The sequence below is a fragment of the Neopsephotus bourkii genome, unplaced genomic scaffold (assembly GCF_033783945.1).
Source record: "Neopsephotus bourkii isolate Nb327-2 ecotype Australia unplaced genomic scaffold, CSIRO-AGI_Nbou_v1 NB_1376, whole genome shotgun sequence".
Lineage (NCBI taxonomy): Eukaryota > Metazoa > Chordata > Aves > Psittaciformes > Psittacidae > Neopsephotus > Neopsephotus bourkii.
The window spans coordinates 2591658-2617715 of record NW_026901855.1 but is presented as its reverse complement, the minus strand read 5'-3'; the positions used below and the strand labels follow the sequence as shown (position 1 = coordinate 2617715).

Here is a 26058-nt window from a genome sequence, read left to right as displayed (position 1 = left end):
AGCTGACAAAATTCATCCCTTAAATATGAGGGTCTTAGACCACAATGTGCCTTTCTCCAAATATTTCAAAAATCTTAGAGACCAGATGTCTGATACGCTGGTACGCAGTCATCACAGTTACAGACGTGGCACTGGCTACATCCAACATGCAACACAAAGTTCAGAAAACATGCTGGCTATAGCCGAGTACTAATCTATCCCAAAATGAGTGGGTGGGAGACTGGCAAAGCTGACAAAACAAGTAACCCGTGTTCATAATAAGCCAGCACTAACCAGTAATTTGCCAAACAAAGATGTAAGAATACTGTTTCTAACAATTATCCTATGAAGACAATCACCTTTCCTGGGCTGTGAATTTAAACCTCTATCCTCCAAATCTCTCCATAGTTTTCAGTGGTGGCTGTGACAACCTGAATGAAGAAACTAGAGAACAAAAACAGAGATGAGAGAGTTCCACAAGGATGTATATTCTACAGCTACTTAATCCTGCACATAAAACCCAGTAGAATAAGGATAACCCAGATCCCCCTAGGAGGAAGAAAGGAATAGAATCTGTTACTCACTGAAGCTAAATCTCAGAGGGAAATGGCCCCATCGACAGTTCCGGAATAGAGCTGGAGGCTGTAGCCAATACCATATGTAGCAGTAGGCTGTGAGAAGTAAGACCCTAGGTCTTGAAACCCACAGCTGCTCAGGATGTGCAGAAGTCTGAAGTAACAACTTCTGCAACTAACTTTTCACTAATCAGGAGCCAACAACTCGATGCACAACTAGAACCACCTATCTCAGAGAACTCCATGAACGGAAATCAATGATTACAGACAGAAGTGACATGATCTGAAAGTAACTTCACAAGATTTTATAGATCTGTTGGACACTGATGGTATGTGATGATCACACAGGCAGCAAACAAATGCTGTGGGGATTCTTGAACACAGCTGAAGAACACAGAGAAAGTGAAGAGGAAGGTGATTGTCTAGGAAATTAAAGATAAGCCAACGGAGTACGAAAAGGAGCAGCCACATCAGAGAACTGCATTTTGGACAAATGAAGTATTCAATGTCTGCCATATGCATGACTGGAGCAGAAACAGAAAAATGCATGTTCTGTCCTATGAATTTATGCCTGGAGCAAGCAATAGTGAAACTAATGGAGTATGAATATAATTATTTAATCTTCTCACAACTTATCTGGTCTTGGATGACAGAAAATATGCACAATCCAAGAGTGAATATGAACACAATCATTTTAAGAGAAAACACTTTTCTCCTGTAACACTGTTTCTTCTGTCAGCCACATTATCTACTTGCCAACCCACTCAAAGTACACTGACTATGCAGGCTAAAAATGACAGGGAAAGGTGTGGAGTACGAAAACAGATCAAACTGTTAGAATCCCATCTCTGAGGGCCCCGATACAAACAACGCCCTTTGAAAAGTTACAGTCATACCACTTGCTGTTTGACAAGGCAGAAGCTGTAAAATACTGACTTTTCCTGTAACCTGGCACCAGCAAAGAGCCAGAGCTGAAGCTGCTTCCTGTTCGTTTTAAGGATGGGTGGAACTTCTCTCCAGTACATTTTCCAGCCGCTGATGTTTTCTAATGCAAGAAAATTTTAACTGGAGTCCATCACCAAGCCACTACTGCAAGTGATAGGAGCCACCTGGGCCCTAGGGTTCAATCTTGGGTCTGAAAACATCAGCCAATTAAAAAAGTTTATAAAGCCTAAACAAACAGAAATCAAACCACAAAAATAAGCCACACACAACATAAGCATCCACCAATGAAGCATAAAGACAGATTTAAAATCCTGTCTCATATAATGACAGCAAATATTTTGGGGGTGTGAATTAATAACCAAAATCATAATCAAAACAAACAAATGAAATTACTTGATTCAAACCAATCATTTCTATGGCTCTGTGCCAAAATTTAAGATGGCAACCAACACGGATGTCTCCAGTCATATGTTCTAATATTTTTCTCTGCTGTTGCCATGTGATGACAGCAGAGAATTTTGGCTGTTACCAAACTAGGACAGACGGAAATGGCTGAGCAAATGAGATTTTATGTTCAAACTTGGATCTTAGGAAAAACAATACAGACAGCTGGAGGATCTCTGTCTCATAGAAAGATCTCCCAGTTTGTGATCAGGAAGAGGTGGGAGGAAGGGACCCCATGACTCAGCAGCAGAAGCTCTCAGAGGCAGTCATTCACCTCAGCTTGCAGATGTATCACCATCTTCTACAGATGTTCAGATGCTCTCCTCTGTGAGTTGTCCTCTCACCAGGGCCTCCTCTTCACTCTTTCCTGGGTGTTTGGAAGGGTGGTGGTATGAAGTCACTGCTGCTTCTTCCTTTGCCCCATACTTGAAGCAACCCCATAGATTCCTCACCTGGTGTTCAGTGTTAGTCCTTCTCTTTGAGCAGAGGCTGGAAAAAAACACAAGGCAAAGATTTTGAGTAATCACGGGGGGCTGTTTTGTGCACTGCTCTGGGAATCTCAGCCATCAATCTGTATCTCCCTATCACACAACCTTTCTCTATGGTAATAGATGAGATCACAGATCAGTATGATAAAACCTAACTGAATAAGCTACTGTGTGAAAAGTACTCTTGGCATGCCTTTCAAGCCCTAGAATGCCTTCTTCACTCTTTGCCTCTGACTCATGTGACTCATCTCTTCACAGGCTCTTCCTGTAGCTCTAAATCCTTCTCCCATCTCAGTAAGTTTTGTCTCTGTGTCTTTTACTTCTTTGCTTAGATGGGAATCTATTTTCCCACTCCAAAACATTCTGAGGACCTTGGTGCAGGAGAGACTGGGGTGTGAAAAGGCTGCTCTTTAAAATAAACAAAATGGGGGCAAGGAAAAGAAAATTTCTTCCCATTATTATATATATTTTAATTCTACATACTGTGACATTTTCCTGCTTAGACAGGTTATGGGAAAAAGTCAATGTCATCTTCACTTCTTTACTTAAAAAACCTTAGACAGTCCCTTAAAAAGAAAAATCTAAACAACTTTGAAATGTGCCATGTTTATTTTGGACAGTTTGCATTTTACAGCTAATGTAGTAGGTAAAGCTTGTCTTGTGTATCTAGCACATCAGCTTGCTTCTAAATGACAGTGTCATTTGTTGAGAGGTGTTTATTAAATGTATTGCTATATTTAAAAAAATACATTCTCCTTGAAAGCTCAGCATAGAGCCAAACATCACATAGCACAGAGGATCTGGAAAGATGTTCAGAAAGCATGATTGCCAGCTATGTCACTGCACAGAAAGTCTGGAACCTGAACTGGGAACCAAACTGTCAGGCATCTGTACTAAGATAGGATATACTAGTCCAGAAATCTATCCCTTGGCAAGATGCTAAAATTAAGGAAACAAAGACACATGAGAAAGAAGGCCAACTTCAACCTCATCTGCCTGTTTTGAAGAGACTTTTGAGCCCTCCTTTTCCTACAGAAATGCGCAGTTCAGGGTTTGTCTTTTCTCACAAACTGAATTAAAATCCCTTTGTGTGAGTTCCTCTTGTATGACTACCTTGATGTCTCAACACAAAGAGGGGCATTCCTATGTCTACAAGTAAATATGTACGTTCCTACCATGAGTGCAACTCATGGCCAATTCGATCATTTCATAAATATTCATCTATATAATTCTATGAAGTTTTGTCACTTCAAAACTACTGGTGAGCATTCCACCTCCTTCTGGTTGAGTAGGCTGAAGTTCTGGTTGAGTAGAGGGGATAGAAAAAACCCTCACTGCCTACGGCAGCCAGCTTTAGGGGTAGATTTGCCCTTGTGATATGAGGCATTGTAGTGAACCACCACATACAACAGAAGGAATCTCCTTTATTCTCTGCCTGCCAGGAGATGTTGAAGTATCTGCCTGTATATCTGTCCATGTTTACATACTATTATGTCACCCATGACTGCACCTCAAAAACTTCAACACTTTTGTACTTAGAACGGTTACATAGGGGGAAGAAAATTGTCACCTCCATTTTACAGATACGATTCCCAGTCACAGGGAAATCACTGGAGTTGTATAAAGTCTTCTATGGGATACCTGGACACTAAAATTCAGTGCCATACAGACCTTCCCAGCACAGATATACAGAGCCTTGGTCAGACAACAGCACCTAATCTACCCTGCTTCCACACTGCAGGAATGAGACAGCAGTACTGGGTCAGGAACCCATGCTAACATTTTTTTAGAGCTAGTTTAGGCTGTGTCATCGTACCCACAGCAAGTCTGTGACAGAACTGAGAAGCATGTCAAAGACTCCTGAATTTTGTGTTGAAAACAGGAACTTCCCTTCTCCCTCAAAAGCTCTGATAATCCTAGAAATTCAGATTTTTTTATCCCAGAGTAGAAGGCATTTCTAATCTTAGACTGATGCCCAAAATTCTCTCAATAACATACAGTGCAACTAAGAAAGGCAATAAATAGATGACGTTTATTTATATCCATGGTGACTGACACTAGCAAGCCAGGACAGCTGACAACTCAAGGCCAGCCTTCCCTCCCCCATCCTTTGGGCACAATTTCAAGTTGGCTTGCTGGACTGGGAAAAAGTGGCAGGGGAAAGCAGCAGTTCCAAGTCACGAAAATTTACTTGGGAGTATGGAGGCTGGCACAAACAGCATTCAAGTGCAGTCTCCCTGCATGAAAAGAGCAGTAAGCAGCCTCATTAACAAGTGGAGGAATAGCAGTGAAAGCCAGCATGAGGCTTTCTGCTCCCCATGTTACAGACAAGTCACTGGGTGGGCTCCTCACCTCAACTGCTAATCCCCTTCTGTACTTGACAACCTTCATTCTGGTTTCTCTTATTCAGCTCCCTATTCCCTGTTTTGTTCTGGCTCTCTCTTCTCTGGCTCTTCCCCACATTTCATTTCATAACTTCAGACACTCCTTTTACCCAATTCACACACATTTTGGCGTCTATTTTTGGTATCAATAAAATAATGCCAGATTAAAACAAAATCCGATTTGGATGGGCAAAGTTATCCTGTCTATTGGTAACTTAACGCCAAAGGGCCAGATGTGAGACAGAAGTAGCCAAGGTATTATATAACCTCTCCCTAGTCTTTGCACACCTGATCTGAAATGACATTTCCAACACAGCAAGGAAATACAGGCAGTTCGCCATCACCTAACTACAGAGAACAAGCAATGCTCAGCCTCCAGGCAAGCAAAAATGCCAACTGCCTGAAGTCATTACTTATCCTGTTTCAGAGTTTTCTTTGAGCCTGTCAGAAGTGAAGGCTCCTAAAATTCAAGCTGGGTTCTAGCTCTTCAAGAAGGGAAGCCAGTTTCTAGAGACTGTCCTTTTTTTTCTTTCTCCTGCTTTCCCAGTGGTCCTGAGACTCAGAATATCCTTTCAGTGGCACAAAACCAGTATCAACAGGAAAAATTTCATTCCTTTCACATAAGAAAGGCAGAAGGTTGACTAAAAGTGTGAGAGGTAGACTGCTCTCACAAGTTAAGGAATAAATGTCGTTTCTGATCATTACAGGTGAACACTGACCCTCAGCTCTAGGTGAGAGGTGAAAGCTGAATTGGATATTCTTAGCATCATCTGAGAAGGTCCTGGAATGCTTCTTTTGGAAGAGTTTTACACTCTGCTAGGATTTAACGAGACTTACACATAGCTTTCTGATAACTGGATAAACTTGAACAGTCATGCCCTGTTGATGATTTATATCTATTTTAAAGGTATTGGTTAGAGACATCAATGTTTACTCATTGCAAACATAATGGTTTATATAACATAATGGATAATGGTTCCCTGCTCCTTCAATGAGTACCAAGAACTGGGGTAAAGAGAGGTCTTTCTTTACCCTTCTCATTTCCCTTCTGGCCCATCTGGTACTACAACTTGTCTGTCAATCCCTGATGTGGGACAGATGCAACAAATATAGCAGGGAAAGAAATTATCTTTCCCTCCCCACTTCCTGTTTGCCCTCTTTGTGAAGCTGTGGAAGTTAGCAGGGGAGAGAAGATCCAGGATGTTTTCATGATGCATGAAAGAACAATGGCTTTAGTAGGATAATTCTAAGAACAAATGTGAAACCAAATATCCTCTACTGTAATGGTTTCCTTGCCCTCTCAAATAGGGAGGTATGGTAGTAGGATTCACCTCAAGTTTCACTGCTTTCCAAAATACAATAAAGTGGACAGATTCAGTTTCTCATTAACACTTTCTCTGTATGGAAACAGTACTACAGAGAAAGATGCTGACAGAATGTCATTGCTGCTGTTGACAAAGGCTGTATTGCAGTGTGAGAAGCTGCACTGGAAAAGTTTGATTCACACAGCTGTTCCCTTTCAGTGACCCATTCACAGCTTCTCGGCCAGACAGGGAGTTCTAGAAGGATTTATGTGGAAGATGCTATCGTTATTCCATTCCTGGAATAGGATAAGCAATCAGATGACATCAAAAGTTGTTCTTTTGTGTCATAAGGTATCTTGTGCCTGAGTAGCCAAAGTAGTCTGAGGTAGAGGTTACTCATTTGAAGGTCACCTTTCAAAGTCAAGACCACTTGTGCAGTCAGTCACAGAAACGACAGAAAACCAGGAGGATGGCAAATGAAGATCGGAATTAAAAGGATTAGTGGGAGGGAGGAGGCATACCAGCAATGTGCTGTGCAAAAACCTGAGTGATTTCTTCCCCAGCTGCTCCTGATGAAGGATTTGGATAGTGTGGTAAGACCAGCTGAAATCATAGCCAAGGTTCCTCCTGGGAATGTGGTAACAACATAAAAAGAAATACACTGGTGTTCAACAATCTACTGCCTTCTGAGGCTGCAGGGGAGCCCGGCAGAAGCTGAGGGAGCCTGAACAAGGCTGGGCAGCTGGGAATTCCACACTACTGTAGCAAATGGCTGGGAGTCTGACACAGGCCATGTACAGTGGCAACAGTACTTATCCCATCCCACCTACTCCCTTTACACTCCAAGAGAACTGAGAGACACTGGCTTATAAAAGAATCCCCAAATCCCAGGCATTTTCTTTGTTTAGCTCTGGCAAACAATACAAATTGATTGTATGTGTCTTGCTTGAATGCCTGTTGTGTTTACTTGCCTTTTCTTTTGTTGGTTTTTTTTCTTGCTGGTGCAGCACAAATTTGAAGCTTATACTTTCACATATGTACTAAAAGAATCATTTCTTTAAGCTTATCTAAAAGCAGCTGCATTTCAGGAATAATATTAATTGAAGCAATGGGTTAACAACAGCCAGACACAGATTAGCACCTCCAATATGAAATCTTATTTCAGGTCTCTGATAAGAAGACATACCTGACCTTCTTAGGAAGGGCCATACAACAACCTTGGATATAAAAAACTTTAGAAATACACAGCCTATGTGTAGATTTTCTGTAAAAGGAAAAAAAAACCCAAAACCAACCCTGGAGTGTGCTACATGCAGAGAAGAACAAGTGCAAAAGTGTTCTTTACTACCACTAGTTTGCAAGCAGACTCCATTCATTGCTCTATACCAGACCACAGTGCTTGCACATTCATCTTATTTGGATGGTGTTCAGACACTGCTCTCCATCTTAGCCTAAAGAAGGAAATCACTAGAAAACTAAGAACAGCAGCCTGCTTTCCATGTGAATCAGATCCAAACCAGCTTACTAATCCCCGTATTCTTTAGCTGGTCTCTTTGCAGTTCAGGACCTAGTTTTAAGCCCTTACAGATGATGACACAGTATTCCAAAGAGCTGCATAACTTCAGAACATGGCATTCATGCAGATACTGGGGCCAGGTGAATGTCAGAATAAACAGACAACTGTGCATCATTCTGAAACTAAGCTGAGATACAGACCTGGGAATCACAGGGAATAAAATCAAGTCTATTCCACCTAGCTCAAGAAGCTTCAGACTAAGTTTTGACATTCACCTTCTGTATGAAGTATTCTCAAGAGAACTAGAATACAAATAAATTAGTTGTGCTTTATACAAGAGTAGGTAGAGATCCAAGACTTTGAATGCATTATTGGTCTTCACAGCTGTCAAACTCAGACAGCATATTACTAACTTTTACCTCCCCTAATCAGTAACTCTAACGTTATTTTCTTCTCCCAGCACATTCAGCAGAAAAGCCATATGGACGCTACTAATGTAAACATTAGCACAATAAAACTACCTCACTGTTAATCAGTCTTGAGTATGAAAAGGTGAAACTCCTGTCAAGTCTGGAGCCAGGCATTAGTCTTGCCCAGTTCTAATCATGATTCCTATTTGTTTGTAATTATACACGTTATTAGCACATTATATTTTTGCAATAGCAAAACAGAATCCCAGAGTCATACTGTCTTCTGAAGCCTTTAAAACAAAAGTTTCACAAACTCTCTAGAAGTTGGCAGCAAAAAAAAGAAAAAAGCACAAAGACAGAAGACATATTTCACTTGGAGTTGCTGTTACCTTGACAAACCAAACCAAATAAAATCAGCTGAGGTTGTCATCTTGTGCATCCACTCCACAACTGCACTGAGGGGTTAACTACATTTTCAGATTGCTCCTGTCTCCAGGCTCCTGCAGACAAGAGTCCAGCTCAGGAACAGAGAATCTGCCTGGGACTATGCTGTTGTATTTTCATAAAGTTCCCTCCATCCTCTATTCTCCCTAAATTCTGCTGCTTTGTCTTTACATATTCAAAAAGGAAGAATAATAAACACAACAAATTTTAACTATGAGTTCTCCCATGTAGGTACGTAGCATCCTTGATGTTTCTTGCTGGTTGTTCAAAATCTAAAAATATGTCATGTTTTTTAATCTAGAACTGCACTTTCTTGAGAAACAGGATTCATGCACTATTCACCTGATGCCACTAGAGAGGAACAAATACAGCAAAATGTCTCCATACACCTTACACTATTAATATATACAGCACAAAAATGACCAGCCTGTAGGTTCCTTCCTTCATCATCTGAACTCACCATATCAAACACAGCCTCATAAAGACAACCTGGAACTGCATAATCCACCATGATACTTAGCTGTTACTCAGCAAGCTACATTCTGAAGCAGACTTGGTGATTTCTAAGTTCACATTCTAAGTGATTTCTTAGTTCACAATCACCCTATTTCACTAACACTAATTGAACTGCTAACTTCTGTGAAGCAGGAAACAATCAGTGTAATGTGGAACGACCCTCAAAGTAACACAGAATAAAAAAAGCAATGTGATAATGGTTGTATGTTCAGAATGAGCGACAACCCCACTAGTAGCTAGGTGTTGAATTTCAGCGAAAAATCAAGTCAGAATGTTCCCTAGAGGTAGATATTCTCAGTATTTCTTTAATAGAATAAATCCTGTTAAACTTTCAGGAACTTTGATAGGATTCTGACTGTTTAGACACTGCAAATAACCCCGAATTATAGCTGTCAGATTTATGTCTATAGATACTCATGAGAATCTCTGCCTTCTTTCTCATTATGCCAGGGGCACACAGCTCACACACAACTTCTGCCTCTCCATGAAATGAGGGTGAGGCCATTGGGATAAGAGACAGTCACACTTTCATTGTAGTCATGTCCAGATCAGAATCCTTAGCTGCTTTGCAGGTATGCTGATTTTTATTCTCCCTTTTACTTCATCTCAAAGAGATTTGTCCTTAAGAGCTTCAGCCCAGTGCACAACACTATCTACAACTGGTGCTCTTTTACAGCTGTAGTACTAATCACCAGTGAACTGTTTTCTGAACAATCTGGTTAAAAGTCTTCATACCGTCTGACTTTCCCTTCCTTTGATTATCATCCTTACTTTTGGTTAGATCATTCCTGACACCTTTATGTGTTTTCTCTGCAGAGCTCAATGGCTATTCTCAGATAGGTTGCTAGAGGCGTATTCAAGCTCCTGGAACATTTTTTAACATCCATATGTGTGTTTATACAAAGGTTCTTCCTGATTCCTCTTTTATCTCTGCCTCTTTTCACAGCCTTCTATCTTTAAATGTTTACAGTTTATTCTGTAATCTGCTTGCTGACTTGTGTCTCCAGCCCCTCTAGTTGGTATCTAAGATGCTAAATACATGTCAAACAGCAACCCCAAATAAGTTGCTGATGAGGGGAATCAGGGCCCTAGTATAAGTAATCAATGGAGAGAGTGAAGAAGAAAAACAGCTGTTCCTACAGGAAGGACCAGAGTAGTTTCTGAGACATACAGACTGGGCACAGCAGCCTCTGATGCATACCAGTGGCTTGGTGCAAAGCAGAAGAAAGTATCATTCCCCAGTTTCCAAGAACAAACGTTTTTCTCAAGTTAGTTAAATCGCTGCAATATTTAGCACTGTTCTGGGAGTGATACACCTCTTCCAGCAACAAGGAAGCTTTGGGTGACCCACCCACCATGGTTCTGCTAGCCTGTTCCTAGCCAAACTAGGTTTCTAAGTCCTCATATCCTTTGTTTCAGCTTCAGAGTGTAATTTCAGTACAGTGCAGCTAGCCTAGTCCTACAGAAGGAAACATGAGCAGATATTCTGAGTTCTCACTGGATTACAAGTATTCCCAGAGAGGATAACCCTGAACTAGGGTTATCCAGCCTATATTCTTCCTGCTGCTCTGGCTGTTGTTTTTGTCATTAACGTTATGAACAATCTACATGCATGCTCTGCACAAATATTCACAGAAACAGGGAAAATAGAAAAATGCTACCTACATATATCAAAGAGATACATTACAACAATACCCAGAGGAGATGGAGAGGCTCCCACTGAGGTTGAAATTACAGGGGCAACTGTGAAAGTGGTCTTAAAACTGAAAAAGAGACAGAATTCAGAGCACAATCGCCTTCATGTAAGTCTACTCAGCAAACCAGTTTGGTCAATATATTCAGAACTCCATTTTTACATTTACTTCTAAATTTATGTGTAAACTTGCTTCATTTATGTACTAAAATCTCAGCTTGATTTTAGCCTACACATTAGATCAGAACTTTTGCGTCAACTATACATACACTACACTGTTGATTTTATTTATTTTTATAATCCCATTATATTCCATTCCTATACCGTCATGTTCCTATGTGCTGTAGGGTCTTTTACTGACTATGGCCATTCACCCTCTACAATTTTTGGTAGGATAACTGGAGCTCTTGGCAGCTGGTAAAGTGTGGGAGGCAGTTTGGATCTGTATGATAAGTGCATTAACTGAACGTTTGTGCTAGAGGATCAGCAATAAAATCACTGACATTAATAATGGAAACGTCATCTCTTAAGTTTCAGAGCTAAACATTCAAGAGACAAATTGGGTAGTTCACTCCTGTGCAAACTCTTCTTTCAGCCTGTGAAAACGCAGAGATCATTGCATTTTAGTAATGCTCAAATCATGTTTTCAGGGTTTTCACAGCAAAAGAGAAAGTAAGAAACATTTTTTAAAGCATTCTAGGCCATAATTTGTCCGTATGTTCTATTACAGCACTATCATAAATTACTGTGGGCCATGGGTAATGCAGGTTCCTTAAGACTACACTTTACCTGCTAATAGGTCTGCATCAATGAAAAATGGATTAGGTACTCATTTACAGCAGATAAATCTGTTTGAATTAATTAGCTACTATGGAATGATGAAGATTTGGTACTGTAAGTCTCAGTGATTTTCCTTTGGAAACTTTCACTTCTACTGATTGACTTCATATGCAGCTGATTCACAAGTGTCAACCATGTCTTTCTGAAATGAGGGGCTTTTCTGTAAGACAGAAGGAAAATTTAAAGAATGTCCTTGCCCTTTATTACAGGCCAGGCTTAAACAACAGAGCATCTTGAGCCAAAGCCTAAAGCAAAGCAGAGCCATATTAGCCAAGTATTTTTTCCCAGCCACATTTTTAGGGATCTTACTCTTCCAACTCTATGAAACTCAGCCTTTGCTCCCTTCTATTTAGTCTTTTTAATCCCAGGGGAATAAATTCCCTGCACAGCTGAACCCAGACTGTTACCTAGGAACCACTACATGCAGGGTAGGCAGCTGTGTTTCTTCTTCTTGCTGAGAAAGTTTTTTCCCTGCCAGTTCTTGAGAAAGTTGAAAGCATCCCAGCATACCCACCCCCACTTTATTGGTCTTTGGCACTGGGACTCACCTGTGGAATTTGTCCCTGGCTCACAGGATGCATCACTGCTCTGGAGTCGGTTCAGCTGCTTTGCAATGCAAGCCACCCTAACAGATAAAAGCATCAAATTAGACAGAGATAGTAAGGGACACACCAAGGAAGAATGAAAGTCTCAACCAAAAAAAAAAAAGAAAAGAGAGAGAATTCTCCCAGTTTACATAACCTTACTGGGATTGTAGCTACAAAGCTGTGCCTCAACATGGTATAAAAAAGGCAGTGACAGCAACTGACTCCAAAACAGCAGAGCAAGACAGATGAACACTCAAGCCACGAGTTTAAAACACTTAATTATCCCACATGCCTTGGAAGCTGATTCTGGAGGATAAAAGAGATCATAAATGACACTGGACCACCGAAGTACAACTCTGCTAGTAATGCTGTGGTTACCTTATTCCAGTGATATGAAGTAAAATGATTAAGCAATCTTAGAACAAAAATGCACACGCTGGCAAAACACGCTACATTCAAAAGTCTTTGCATCTTGTCTCAGCAGAGACAGCTCATTCAGGAAAGATTTCTCACTTGTCTTGGAAACTGAGACATTGCATTTAGTCTCCAGTAGTCTAGTGCCAGTCCTCAAGCAGACGCTTTATGCAAAATCTCAGCATTTGAGTTACAGTAAGACTATATTCTGTGGAGTACAACTGCACTTCCTTTAACTCTTACAAAGATTCATTACCAAACTGAGACCATGCCCTCCTACATAGAAAATGGTTCAAGGTAAGGTCAAGTTATATAGCTACAATGATCTATTATGTCCTTAAAATCTAGATAATTGATCCATCTATTCTGGTTTGTTCTCTCCTCCTCATCCCTCCTGCCTTTCCTCCTCCCTGCCCAACTCTACAGTGATCAATCCAGGCTTCTGCGTGCACACTTCTGCCTCTCTGCCAGAGTCCTTCTTCACTCATGCAGCTCTACAGCATTACAGTTACTGTGAGCTTTTCTCCAGAAGAGCACTGTACTCTCCAATCCCCATGGGAAGCCCTGACGACTAACAGACCCAGGCACACATGTGCAGTTTCTATAGTTTTGTCTGAAACCTTTTGCTTTCAGATTTCAAAGCAGCAAGCTGCCAGCAATCCAGGTGCTCCTGGCAGCTAAAAGGCCAGTGAAGGACTCCTGTGTTTTATATTTCAGTTGGATCTTAATGAAATAAATCGGAGTCCATACCGGGAGGGAGGGGGATGCAGATACAACGTTTGCAAAACAAAACTCCTTACTTCAGTCAGTCATAAGTTGAAATCTTATTGTCAGATGAGGTGCCTGTTTCTATATGTGTTGTCTCTCAGGGAGAATTTTTGATCTGTACTTATGGATTCTTTTTCTGCTGACACCACATGGTCCTTCTGGGAAGTGAGAATCCGGATGGATCTTAATGCTTCATACATGGATATTCTACGCTCATAATTAGCTTGTCCACTTTGTTTACACAACTGACAGTCAAATTAAGCCCACCCTTTTGTAGGCAGAATATAAGACTAGTGGTTGAAGATGTCATCAAGAATGCCAGCAGGTACAACAACAACAACAACAACAAAACCCAAACAGGGAACAGTCACACTTCTACTTTGGAAGCATAATTTATGTTTAGAAAATATCTTTCAAAGGACTTGCCCTTCTTTTTTCCTGTCTACACAGAGTGCACCTTGATTCTTGCAGTTTCAACCTGCACCTCCACACAGCTCATTCTCAGATCTGGTTCCCAGTCACACTAATTACCTCTCTTCCATCTCTGCTGTCCAGATGGAAGCTCCAGTGCCAGAACATACTCACTGCTTAAACTGAGTTAATCCCTTTCCACTTTCTTTCTCCTTGGATTGGCTGAAACCCTCCTGCCTTTCTCAGTTTCCTGCTTGTAATGTCTGTGTTGGTTTTGCTTCCACTTCTCTAATGAAATCCATTGTTACGTTCTCCATTTCTTCTTCAATACCACCAAAAACAGCCCCCACGGTGCCCTCCACTTAAATATCTGTCAGTGTCCTTTTCTCTCTATACAGTTATCCCCTCCTTGAAACTGACACTGACTTCCTTAATTCATGCACTAAACCAGCCTTAAACTGCCCAGCCTATTATAAATTTGGAGGATGCTCTTGTTTCACAGGTGACAAAGAAATACTTTCCTAACTAAAGTCTGAACACCTTTGTTTAACAGCCTATTACTATAGGATGCTACCAACACATCTAATGGTTCAGGGGGGGACAGAACTAACAAATTCACATTACAAAACTCCCAGGTTTGACAAGAGGACAGCAACAGATGTGAACACCCAGAGCCAGGCAGGCTTGTTCCTTTTTGTTGCTCTTGGACAAGATATGTCTGCATATGTATCTGTTTATGATCTGAGGCTAGCCAAGGGCTAAGAGCTACAGGCCCAGTGAGCCCAGCTGTGTCAGGGTGTTAAATCAAGGCATGTCTCTCAGATGCACTGCCTTTGCTGCCAAAAAAGTCTTAAGGGTCAGGCAGCCTGATTAACCCAGATGCTCAGGAGCTAAAAAAACAATTGTGTCACAGTACAGCAGTAGCAAAAAAGTGAAAAGGGTTCCAGTAACAGTTACATGCTTGCTCTCTTGCTGCCTATCCTCTTTCCAGTGGGCACTCATTTTGCACGTGTGATGTACCTGGCTCACTTAAGACACTTCATGCATGCCCATGAATAAGTACACATAGGCAAGACAGGATACAAAGCAGAACCATAGTATTTTATAGGGTTCACTCTATGGCCATCATTCTACTTTTGGCACAATTGCCAGGCTTAGACAGGCTGTCCTAGAACAGCTGCCTACTGCCGCATACAATTGCGGTCAGGACTCCACTCCGCCATGGGATTGATTTCCTGAACCCTGGAGAAGTGCATCACCTCTACCCTATTTCTGTACTAGTTACAGTAGAGCAGAACTTTGGTTCTTCTGCTGATGCCACCATGCAAACCAAATACACAAAGGAAGAACAAGGTAGAAAGATTGTGCGCTGTGATGTTGGGACTTGAAGGAAATATTTCTTTTGAAAGGCCTCCTCAACAGAGTCATTGGGAATGACATTTACAGAGAAGTTCAGTACATGAGATTATGCCATGTTAATCAACATCCCCAGTAGTTTGTGACGTTCCAGTCTATTGCTGGCAAAATCTGTGATCTTAGGCTCTCTGTCTCTCTCATAACATCTTGCACTATGGTGATTTTCAATACCTAGCATTTCCTCTCTTTATATGCAGTGGTCTAATGTCGATAGCTGAATTTTCCTAACATCTTTCCTTTGACTGATAATTCTGTTCACAGGCTGTTCAACTTTGCTCTCCTTGATGCTGCTGCAGTTTCTTAAAAGTTACTTTAGGAATGATAGCACAGAAATGTGTATTTATTACAACTTAGTCATTCCTAAAAGCAGAGAGATTTTCTGTCTCCCACCTGTACCAGTTCACTCTGGGTTCTGACCCAGTTGAGCTAATATATTTTTCTACTTTGCATGCTGTCATCTGTAACGTGAAGTTTCAGTACAGCAAATGCTACTTCGAGGGACATCTGCTTCATTGCACAGCTTACGAATAACGTATCTGTGATCTCTGTCTCAAAATGTTGCTCTCAGCAGGTCTCATGATGGTTCACAGACCTGACAATAGTAGTGACAGTATGAGCAGTGGAAAGAACCTAGTCTGACTCTTGGAAAGAAAGAAGAGCTTGTTGTGTTAGCTGTTCAAAAAATTTTCTTTCTGCTTGTGATACCAGCACATTTAATCAAAACTATGGAGCCCCATGAGACCATTTTGTGGGGCTGCATTTCAGTGTAGAGCAAACTATTAAACTGTTTCTCCCAGTTTGTCTTTTTCCGCACCTTAACACAGGCCTCAGTTTTCCACTCTATTAGCTAAAGCAAGGAGCCTGCTTTGGACACAATCCATTACAAAGTCAACCTACTACCTTTTACAAGTTGAGAGACTGAGAAAACAAGAGAGGCCAGGAACTGGAAAGACAAGACTGAATTGTCTGGCTGTTCCATTACTTTTTGCTTTATGTTTTAACCAGGGAAAAGTCCAAGTTAGTAGATAGTTTTTGAATTAGTCAGTAACATTCATCTTTAGCATCCCATTTCTGTTTGTAGTTGAGTTTTCTACTTATTCTTTTCTTCCTCCTCTGGAAGCCACGTGTGCTGGCTAGGGGAGAGGTGACAACACATGCAAGAAAGGCATAGGTCAAAGAGACAAAATTGATCTTAGCTTGTCTTCACAGTCCAGTCTCTGGAGAAGTTCTACAAACAACTTTAAAAAGATGATCTTTATTAAGATGTTAAATAAAAGCCAGGCAGTACAAGAGCAGACAGAAAAATAAGGTCTGGCTTACTGAAATAAAGTGGGGGAGGGGGGGGGGAACGAGGGGATGGGAAGAGGGAAGAGAGGCAAGAAAGCTTTAACAACAGAATGGGATTAGTTTCAGTGAGTCTTGTGGAAATAATATATAGTACTGAGATCTTCTTTGAGGAAAGAGATCAGGAAAACAGCCAACAAGTATTAGGGGTGAGAGTGGGCAGCAAATAAAAAATGACCTGACAGAGAAATGAAGCAGCCAAACAGCCAAAATTAGATGTTATGGAGAGGGATATTTGCCATTGTCGTAACATAAGGATATAGTAGTCAGGATATAGTAGTCTCACGCTGAAAAGGACAATTCTGGGTGCCACAATGCAAGAACTCTGGCAAACTGAGTAAAATATAGTAAATTCAAGACAACTAAGGACTTAGCAGGTGGAACTACTATCTGAGGTTAACAAAACCTCAACAAGTCTAAGTAATGTTAAGATATTCCAAGTAGAAAGATATTAAAAAAATGGAAAATATTTGCAAGGGAAAGTGTTTAGGGTGGTTCAGAAAGGAGGAACAAGGTACAACAGGATGAAACAAAGGAAAAAATCAGATCACACATCAGGATAGACTTTCTGATAACAAGGCTGTCTGGATTCTTAAATAGTCTTCCATAGTACATGGTGTGGTTTGTGCCACTGGAGGTTTTGAAAGGAGGCTACACACAATGCCTGAGAATACTTCAGACAGAATAACAACTGTAAAGAACAGGCTGGCACATGCAAGACATCTTTTTCTTATATCTGTATTCCTTTGACACAGAGGCTTCTCTCCATTCACTCTCCTTTGTCAATGTATCTCTGGTCTTTTCCTGACAACAATGAATGGATTAAATTAGGCTGAGACATAGGAGTTTTTAAACGATATGATCAGCTCCCAGTATGCTGGAAATATAGCTGGGCACTGCTGTTTTCTATGTAAGTGAAAAAATGTTACTGTAAGATCCCATGAATGGCAAGAATGGGTTTGGAGTCTTGTGCTGGAGACTGAAAGGCAACTTGGAAAGTATTTCCGGAGTGGCTCCTTGCAGCCTTCAATACTTGGATTAGTTTTCTGAAATTCTAAAGGAATCTTTTGCTTTTTTTCCCCCTTCTGTGCATTTTTGGTGCTGAACTTTTTCCGGTTTTCCCACACTCCTGCCTGTCACAGAGCAGAAACCACAAAAATGCAGCAAAGTAAAGTCTGTCCAAGGAGCTGCAATTCCATCTCACAAGGATAAACATTTCCTCTGCCAAGAAGTGAGCACAGCACACCGGCATCTTCAAATACACATCTCTGCTGCCCGGCAGAGAAACCCACTGACATAGCCTGTCACCTGTACTAACATGAGCTGCCCAACATAAAAGAGATCAGATAGCAAACCCACCAGCATATACCTGCCAGACCTGATGCTCACACCTGCATTTGCCGACTTGACAAAGTCTACTAACATCTTCTTTTCTTTTTAAATAGTTTTTGGGGGTTAATCCAGTATGCTATCTCTTATGATAGCAAGAGTACAGGCAGGAAACACACAAGCTTCCCCAGAGTAGTTCTGTCCAAGCTCCTTAAATACACTTGCAGTTCCAGATCTGATCCACACATGCTGACAGTGCCCTAGCATCTTCATAAAGTGTCTTTTATCAGCAATCTTTTATGAAAACTTCTCCTTTTAGACAGGAAGGGAGCACAGAATCAGGAAATCTCACAGGAACCTGCTCTGAAAGCTTTATAACTCTTCTGGCTGTAGATGAAGTACAAGGAAGGAAGTTATGAATGCAGTTTTTACTTTTCAGTATTCAGGGATGAAACAAGTCTGAGGATATATGAGGAAAGACCTGATGAAGGATTTAGACTAAAGCAGTTCTGTCATTTAAGAGGAGGTAATTGTTGACGAAGCTACCAAGAAAAGTAACGGATAAGAACAAAACCCAGAAGTCTTGTTCACATTCTCTCATAATGCACAAAAGAGAAGACCCACCAAGAAATGGAAAGGGAGCAAACTTACAATCAGTAAGCAACATTTCATAGTGGGCTGTTTTTTTTTAAATATAACATATGCCAAATCCATCTACCTTAGAATGGGAAGCACTATGTAACTAAAAGCTGAGTAAAAGTTAAAAGCAGAACTTCTACAGATAATGAGGAAAGCTGTCAGTACATTAGGCACAATATAAACACCTCAAATGAAATACTACACTTGTGCTTGAAGGCATAAGTCAATCCTTGTGCGTTGTTTTATTTTTGCAGCCTCTTCTGAGCCATCAGATTCTAGCCCCCATCAAAGATTAAACATGGAGGGACTGACTCAAGTGCCTAAACACTGATGTCTAGTACCATACTTGGTACTCTCAGATTATGTGAGATATCTGCATGGGACTGGCAGATACAACACAAGATCTACAGAAGACTTGTGCTCATCTGGAACAGCAGCTGGAATAGTCCTGGGCATCTAAAATGTCACTAACAACATGTATTCAGGTAAATGAATCCCACCTTGGATCACATACTTCTCTGATTCAGTCTGGTAGTTCCTATGTCCTTATGTTTGTATGATGTTACAGTCTTACCCACCTTACCATTGTGAAACATGAAACTGCAATATAGTGCACACCTATTTCAACGCACACAGCTCAGGTTATTCTGAGATTTATCTTGGACAGCTCAGCCCAAAAGATCTATGTCAGTCACATGTAGACAGGTTCTTCTCTGATATTGCTTCTTGAGGGAACCAGTGCCAGCTTGCTGCTGCGAATGGGAAGAGATAAAACTTACCTGGAAATCCTCTGGGCTGCAGCCTTTCCGACCACTGCCTGCCTGTGGTTTGCTGGAGGCTTTGGAATCAGCTGAGAAGGCGTACTCTGGGATGGCATCACTTTGTGCAAATAGGGTGTTTTCTGGATACTAGAAGTGGCACTTGATGTCTTGTGGGCATCAGAGCCAGCTGGCATAGGTATATGGCTGGTGCTGAATTGTGAGTAGTTGGCAAAGAGAGTCTGGTAAGAAAAAAAAAAGGGGAAAATACCACAGTAATTGGTGATCACCTCTCTCAATATTGCTGAGAGCTGACAGAAGGGGTGGCATTTTTATTAGGGCAACCCAGGGCTCCAAGGACAGTCCTACACATAGAAAGAAGAGTTAAGAGGTCAAATCAGTGAAGCAAGTATTATAGCTGAATTTTATTCCCTCAGAAGCTGGGACTAGTTTCTGGGAAAGCAGACGAGCTTACTGTTGCCACAGAATACTATTCTGGATTAAAAAAACTAAGAGATCCTATCCTCAATCGAATCTTGCAGTGGGCTCCATCCTCAAAGAAGTAAAGCTTTTCTTGCTTTGACTAACTTTCTGCATTTATCTTGCTAAATAATTCTTTTGTGTGGGAAGTGGGATTGAGATACAGTTCAAGGAAGGAAAAGAAGAAGGTTATAGGAAAGATGTTACAGTGCCAGTTGTTCAGTTTAACCCTGTAGGTGCTTGGAATAATGGAAAGGCTCTTAGGTACCTTCTCTAAAAAAGGGATGTTAGGTCAGCAGCTGACACAAAGGAAATCCCCAGTAATACCAGGGAACAGAAAATATTTCTGTTCCTATAGCAGGTGGGACAGTATCTTGGAGACTTGTCACCAGGAACAAGAGAATCCGCATGTTGAAACACTGGAGAGCTGAGCAGTGGACTGGCAAAGCAGTGAGTGAAGGATGGTTCCCACAGGAGTTCTGCAAACTGCTCAACTCTTTTCAGAAGGAAGCAACCTGCTGGGAGTTCTGCCTTTGTCTTTCCTCAAAGTCAGTCAGATTCCCAAGGCAAAGAGGCAGTGATACCATAACCATGCACTCTGGCAGCTAGAGGTCAGTGATGGGAGATGAAGGGAGATGGGAGATCAGGGGAACAGCTGACTGCTCACCAGTCACCTCAACATGACCCTGGGAGCCTTGCCCTTTACTGCGTTTGTCCTCAGTTTCTTCTCTGGTGAAAAATATACAAAGCCATAGTGAGTGGGCTCCAGGCTCCAGAGAAAACCACAGTCTGAGGGCTGAGTCTCAGCACACAGACAGGAAAAGCCCCTCTCCCCCGCAATTCTCTGGCAAATGGCAGGGCAGTGGTGTGTGGGAAGGCGTTTCTGACAGGCAGAGCTCCAGGGAGAAAAGGAAGTGCAGGAGCCAAAACAGGCCTGTTTCCTACCTAGAGCTCACTGACAAGATGCCCTTGGGCACCCAATCCTTGTTAACCTCTCCCTTCCCTGGAGATCTACCTTGACCAGAGCTTTCAGATTTGGAGTAAGTAGCTCGTACAAGTGCATACAGCTGGAAAACAGCGGTCACGCCCCACCTCCCCCCATCAAAACAAACCAAAATGGAACTTGGTTTAGTCTCTTGCATCTCAGAGTCCGACACATGGGGTTGGGACAGAGACCCTCAAGTCACTGCAGCCCTTTCTTTTTCAGGGGTGACATTTTATTGTGCTCTGTTTGACATTATGGTATTTCCAGTAAGTTCTTTTTCTTGTTATTAAAATCACTAAGATCCAAGGGTCCACAAAGCATACAGTTTTAACCCCTTCCCTGTGCTAACGTGCAACAGCAAGGAGGTCCATGACTAAAGAAACAGCAAGCATGGATGCTCTAACAAAGTCTGATCAGCAAAAGCTGGGCTGAGACCTACCTAAAGGAAGGTCATGGATGTTTTTCTTGGGGGCAAGGGACTTCCGAAAAGGCCTTTTGTCTCTATGCTGTGCTGAGATTCTGGCTGCCTTCCAGGCAAGGATGGGGAGGCTGAAAGCTGACACAGACCATAGCTTCTGGATTCAGCTACAAAGTATACTGCCCTGCTGTGAACTCCATGGGGACAGGACAGGAAACCAGGAGAAGCTACTGTGCAAATAAAGAGGGCAGCTGGAGAAAGCAGAGCCTGACCACACAAATAAAGGGCTGGGAAGATATTTCAGCATATTCAAGTAGGAGACAGACCTCATCACTCAGGATTCTGAAGGGTCGAGGGAGAGCAGAAGCCTAAACAAACCCTGAGGCAGTCCTGAAGCAGGTAGCACCCTACATCTATTGCTGCTGCAAGTGCATTTGGAACCACGCTTGCCAGACTGGCAGATCTAACTTGGTGTTGAAGAGGCATTTGCTTCCCCAACAAGTTCTTAGGGTTACAAATCTGAAAAATAACTAGAACACCATGAGGCTTTTTAGTTAAAAATCATGTACTGCACTAGTGAACTAATTAATCTGCACAACTTTCTGGGGAGGCAGGACAGCATTAATGCTGTCTTGAATATGATTAATGTTAGCACTGACAGAGAAAGTGATTTCCCCTAAGCCACAGCAATATGAAAAGCTAGGTTGAGAGCTCAGAGAAGATCCTGACTCCCAGTCTCATATTTGCCCCATTAGCCAGCAGCAGCTAAGCTCGGGCTGCTCATGATTAAAAGCAGGGTAGTACTTTGAAGAACAGCTGATATATTAATGATCTTCAAAACCAGAAAGAATGTTCCTGGCACTTACCATCCCTGTATCTAACACCCATCCCCAGCACAGTAATGGAACAAATGTTGCAAGCAAAAACATGTTCATTCTGTGACCAGAGGAGGTAATGAAGCTCATTTCCTGTGAATCTGTCTTGGGGCTGAATCTTACAGTATCTAATATAAAGCATGCCCCAAATTACGCCTCCTTTCATGGGTCTGGGGCATTCTTGTGTTGATTTTCTACTGTCTAATTAGGAGTGGCCTCAAGCTGCAGCCTTTGCCTTAATTGGAGCAGTAGTTGAATCCCCTTTCCAGATACTTGGCTTGTTATTTTCATAAAACTTATATGCAACATAGCCTTGAGATTTCCATCTCAGTCATTCAGTTTAAATTGGTTCACCAAGTCTGAAAACAATGAGAGACTCACCAGTGTATGAGAACTGACAGACAGATGCACACATGTGTATTGCATAAAGATCTGTGCAGCTAGTTCCAAATCACAAGCACTGGGAACTGAAATGTTTATAAGCAATAAACAATGATGAGGATTTAAGTTTTTAAAAAAGCAAAGAAAAAGCAAACCAAACAAAACAAACCCCACAGCTTTTAGAAAAGCAACTGTATTTCAGATGACACTGCAAAAATATAGAGAATTAAAAGGCTTGAAAGACCTTGGGAGTCATGCAAATTGTTTAGTGATTATTTTGAACACACATTAATGCATTCAGTTATATCAGTTTGGATGCAATAATCAGTTGAGTTGAAAATTCACAAAGCGGCGATAAAGAACAGGCTCAAAATGTACCATTAAGTGCAATAGTACTAAACTGCAGTAAGAGGAGCATCTTGGGTCATCAAGAAATTTAAAGAAGAGGAAAAAATTGACGATATGCACAGGCTGTCCTGAAGCATGTCTTCCTTGGTAAATTCTTTAAAATGAGACTAAACTAGACTATAATGAGTTGACATGGTTCCTTCTCCTTTGTCTCTCTCTTGCTGCTGGGAACTCTCTAGGGCAAGGACTGGACTGTATAATTGTATTGGAAAGATACTTAACACACGGGCGTTACCATAATTCTAATAATAGTGACAAGATCAGAAAGTTGGTGACAAAATTTCAGCTGGTATAAATCAGCACAGACTACTGCTTTCAGAAAAGTTGTTCTGCTTTACTGAGACTGAGACTTTGACTCACCAGTATCACAAGACTCAAATAGGAAAAATGGCAGTTAGTACGTTTAGTGGGAAAACAATCTGAGGGAGAAAGCTGCAAAACAAGAATGAACAAGAGACTGAAGGGAAAGAGATACCGCAGATCTGACAGCAGTCCAATACATAATAGTTTACAAAACAGTTTAATGATGCTTAAGGCTGTATTCAAAGAAGCCCTGTGTCTTCAGGCAGGAATAATACAGTTCTAGGAATACTAGGAATATTACCCTAAATACTCAACATTCCCAGTCAGATCTAAATAAACTGCAGGGAATTTAGAAAAGAGTCACATACATTAAAAGAACACAGTTTTGCTGAACTTCATAAAATGAGGGATATTTCAGACAACATACCATTTTTAAATGACTGAGAGAATTATTTAAGATTAATTTAGCCCTATGTTTTCTAGCATGAAATCTACTTAAACCTCTGATTGAAAATGTGATTGTAGCTGACCACACAACTCATTAACATGATGTACGTATGGTTTAGCATAATCTTTTTTGATATAAGCAGGACTGATGTGGATCATTCCACTATATGACTGTACTTTCCTTGTTTTAATTTAGCTTTTTTCCCATGTGAAATGTTTGGCATAAAATTCTAAACCCAGTACATGTTAGGCTAAGCAGACAGAACATAGACACAGAGAAGGAGGACCTCCCTAACAGCTAATGGCATCTTTCCAGTACAGGAAACAATTAGAGAATAAACAATGATGGTATATTAGCTGCCTTGCCAACTGCAGCAGTGATACTAACATCTAGCTCATAATGTGTCACATGAAGTCTCTTTTAAACATTAAAATAGTGCTATGAGCCTGTTTTTCTTGTCTTTTGGTTTGATTTTGTAATTCTTGTTCCTTTATTTTGTTGATAGCAGATCAACAAAAGCTTCTTGCCTCCACTTTCAAACTCTGCCCCTTTCTATTTTTGTCTCCTTTCCCAGGTTCTGTATTTTCTCTGTTCTTGAGCCTTATCGCTGCATCCATTTGCCTGTTAGGTTCTCATCCAGTCAGTTTGGTATTTCTCCTTTTGTCCAGGAAATAAAGTACCTATCCTGGCATCTGAGAACTATTTCCACCACACTACACTACACGAACTAACTTGCACATACAATTAATGAGAACTGTTGGTTATTATTCTTCTTCCTCCACCTACGCAGTATTTGCTACTCTGAAACATATTGAACTGGTTAATGTACAGGCAGAAGCACTTGCCTATGTCATTAATCATGGCACTTCTGTAATCTGTTCACATGCTATGCATATGCATATGACTCATACATTTGTCACAGATAGAAGACTGGCATGTAGTCATGTTGTATGGTCATGTCATATTCGAGGTGTGTCCTGAGATATATTAATCTTCACTTAATTAGCACTTCAGCTACTGACAAATAGCTATCCTGGCTTCCAACCATAACAAGAACTTGAAAAGTCAGATGGAAGAGGCTTGGAGATATCCTGCATGCATTCCCCAAAGTAGAGAGATCATGACGCTCTTTCAAGTGATAGGCTTTCTGTTTTGGGGGAAAGGTTTCTTCCATTGAGAGCAGGCTGAGGAATTTCAATGTAGCAGGCAAGACAACAAAGGATGGAGTAGATCTCAATATATGGCAAGGAACAGAAGGGAAAAAGCAGGCAACAGGAGATAGGTGGCTTACATGACACTGACTAGGAAATGTGGTAAAGCCATGCAGGCCAGGATAAACTACATCAGCTGTGGCTAAAAAAAACCAAAAAGAACAAATGATGGCCAGCAGGAAAAGGTGAGGTAGAAGTCAAAGCAGTTAGTGGGAAGGAGACAGATATAGGGCAGAAAGTGTGTAAGCAGCAGCAACAGAAAAGCAGTTCTTGGGAAAGGCCAAGTCGAAGAACTGACATCTGAGAATCTAACATGAGGAAGAGGTCAATGACAGAAAACTAGAGGGAGCAGCGAATAGACAAAGATGAGGGCAGTGCAGTGACTCAGAGAGGCATCAGAGGATCGGTGCAACTGTGACTGGAAGGGGAGGTCTGGCTGAGAGAAGTGTCCAAGAGACAACCATTTTATTTAGAAGCTTTTCACTTCAGAAAGTCTGAAACTCCCCATGTTCAGAAAATACCTTTCTTCATTAGTGGCAACTTCAGTGCAGCCTGAGCCCTGCGGCAATGGCCTCAATAGTGCAACTCCAAACTGCTTGGCTCAGAAGGAGAAGGGAGGGAGAGAAAGAAGAGGGATGTTGTGGGGGTGAGAGGAGGTTTAACAAAGAATCATTTTAACAGAAACTCCTGAGTAATGGCTCTGCCCCAGGCCAAGAATAACATCAGCTCAATGTCAGCAATCAGAAGAGGGCTCAGCCAGGCCCCGTGGCCAGCTCCAGCCTCCTCACAGGCACAAGCCAGCTTATAGCCTGAACTCATGAGCAGCCACAGCTGCCCACCCAGAGCCCCCTGGATGGAGATGAAAGGAAGACCTTCCGCTCAGAGGGGGGCAAGATGCCTGTAGGTGAGGGAATCTGGGGATGGAAACTGCATGGCTAAGTGAGGGCTTGAAAGAAGCGGTGCAAAGGGTAAAGGCAGAAGGGCCTCTTCCAAGACGCTCCCAGAAAAGTATGAGGGCAATCTGCCTATAACCTATTCTCAAGGACCCTGACTAGTGACTCATTTTCTTCACAGGAGGGAGAGTGGGTGTTCAGACCTCCACATGTTAGCTCTGTTCTGGTTTTGTTGGAGTCCAGTCTGCCAGACTGCCCAGCAAATAGCTCCTTCCTAATGGAGACCAATCTTTTTTGAGTGAAGGTTTGTTCACACAAAGACTTCCTTGCTTTTAGCGGGGAAGCTTTTTGAACATCACTCAGAAGAGAGAACACACATCTCTCTCCATAACAACAAAGAAAGGTAACAATTGCATCAATGATCTCATTGTAACCTTGGAAACTTCCCCACA

At 41.5% G+C, this 26058-nt stretch overlaps 2 protein-coding genes across 2 annotated transcripts in view; one reads left to right on the top strand and one right to left on the bottom strand.

The window, feature by feature from the left end:
* Positions 1 to 26058, top strand: part of ACYP1 (acylphosphatase 1) — a 428968-nt gene that overhangs the window by 88231 nt on the left and 314679 nt on the right. The gene's annotated exons all lie outside the window — the stretch shown is intronic.
* Positions 1878 to 26058, bottom strand: part of TTLL5 (tubulin tyrosine ligase like 5) — a 132779-nt gene continuing 108598 nt past the window's right edge. Inside the window, 5 exon segments of the mRNA XM_061367422.1 lie at positions 1878 to 2310; positions 2396 to 2432; positions 7306 to 7383; positions 12087 to 12163; positions 19226 to 19446. Coding sequence (XP_061223406.1) covers positions 2301 to 2310; positions 2396 to 2432; positions 7306 to 7383; positions 12087 to 12163; positions 19226 to 19446 — 423 coding nt within the window. The 3' untranslated portion in view covers positions 1878 to 2300.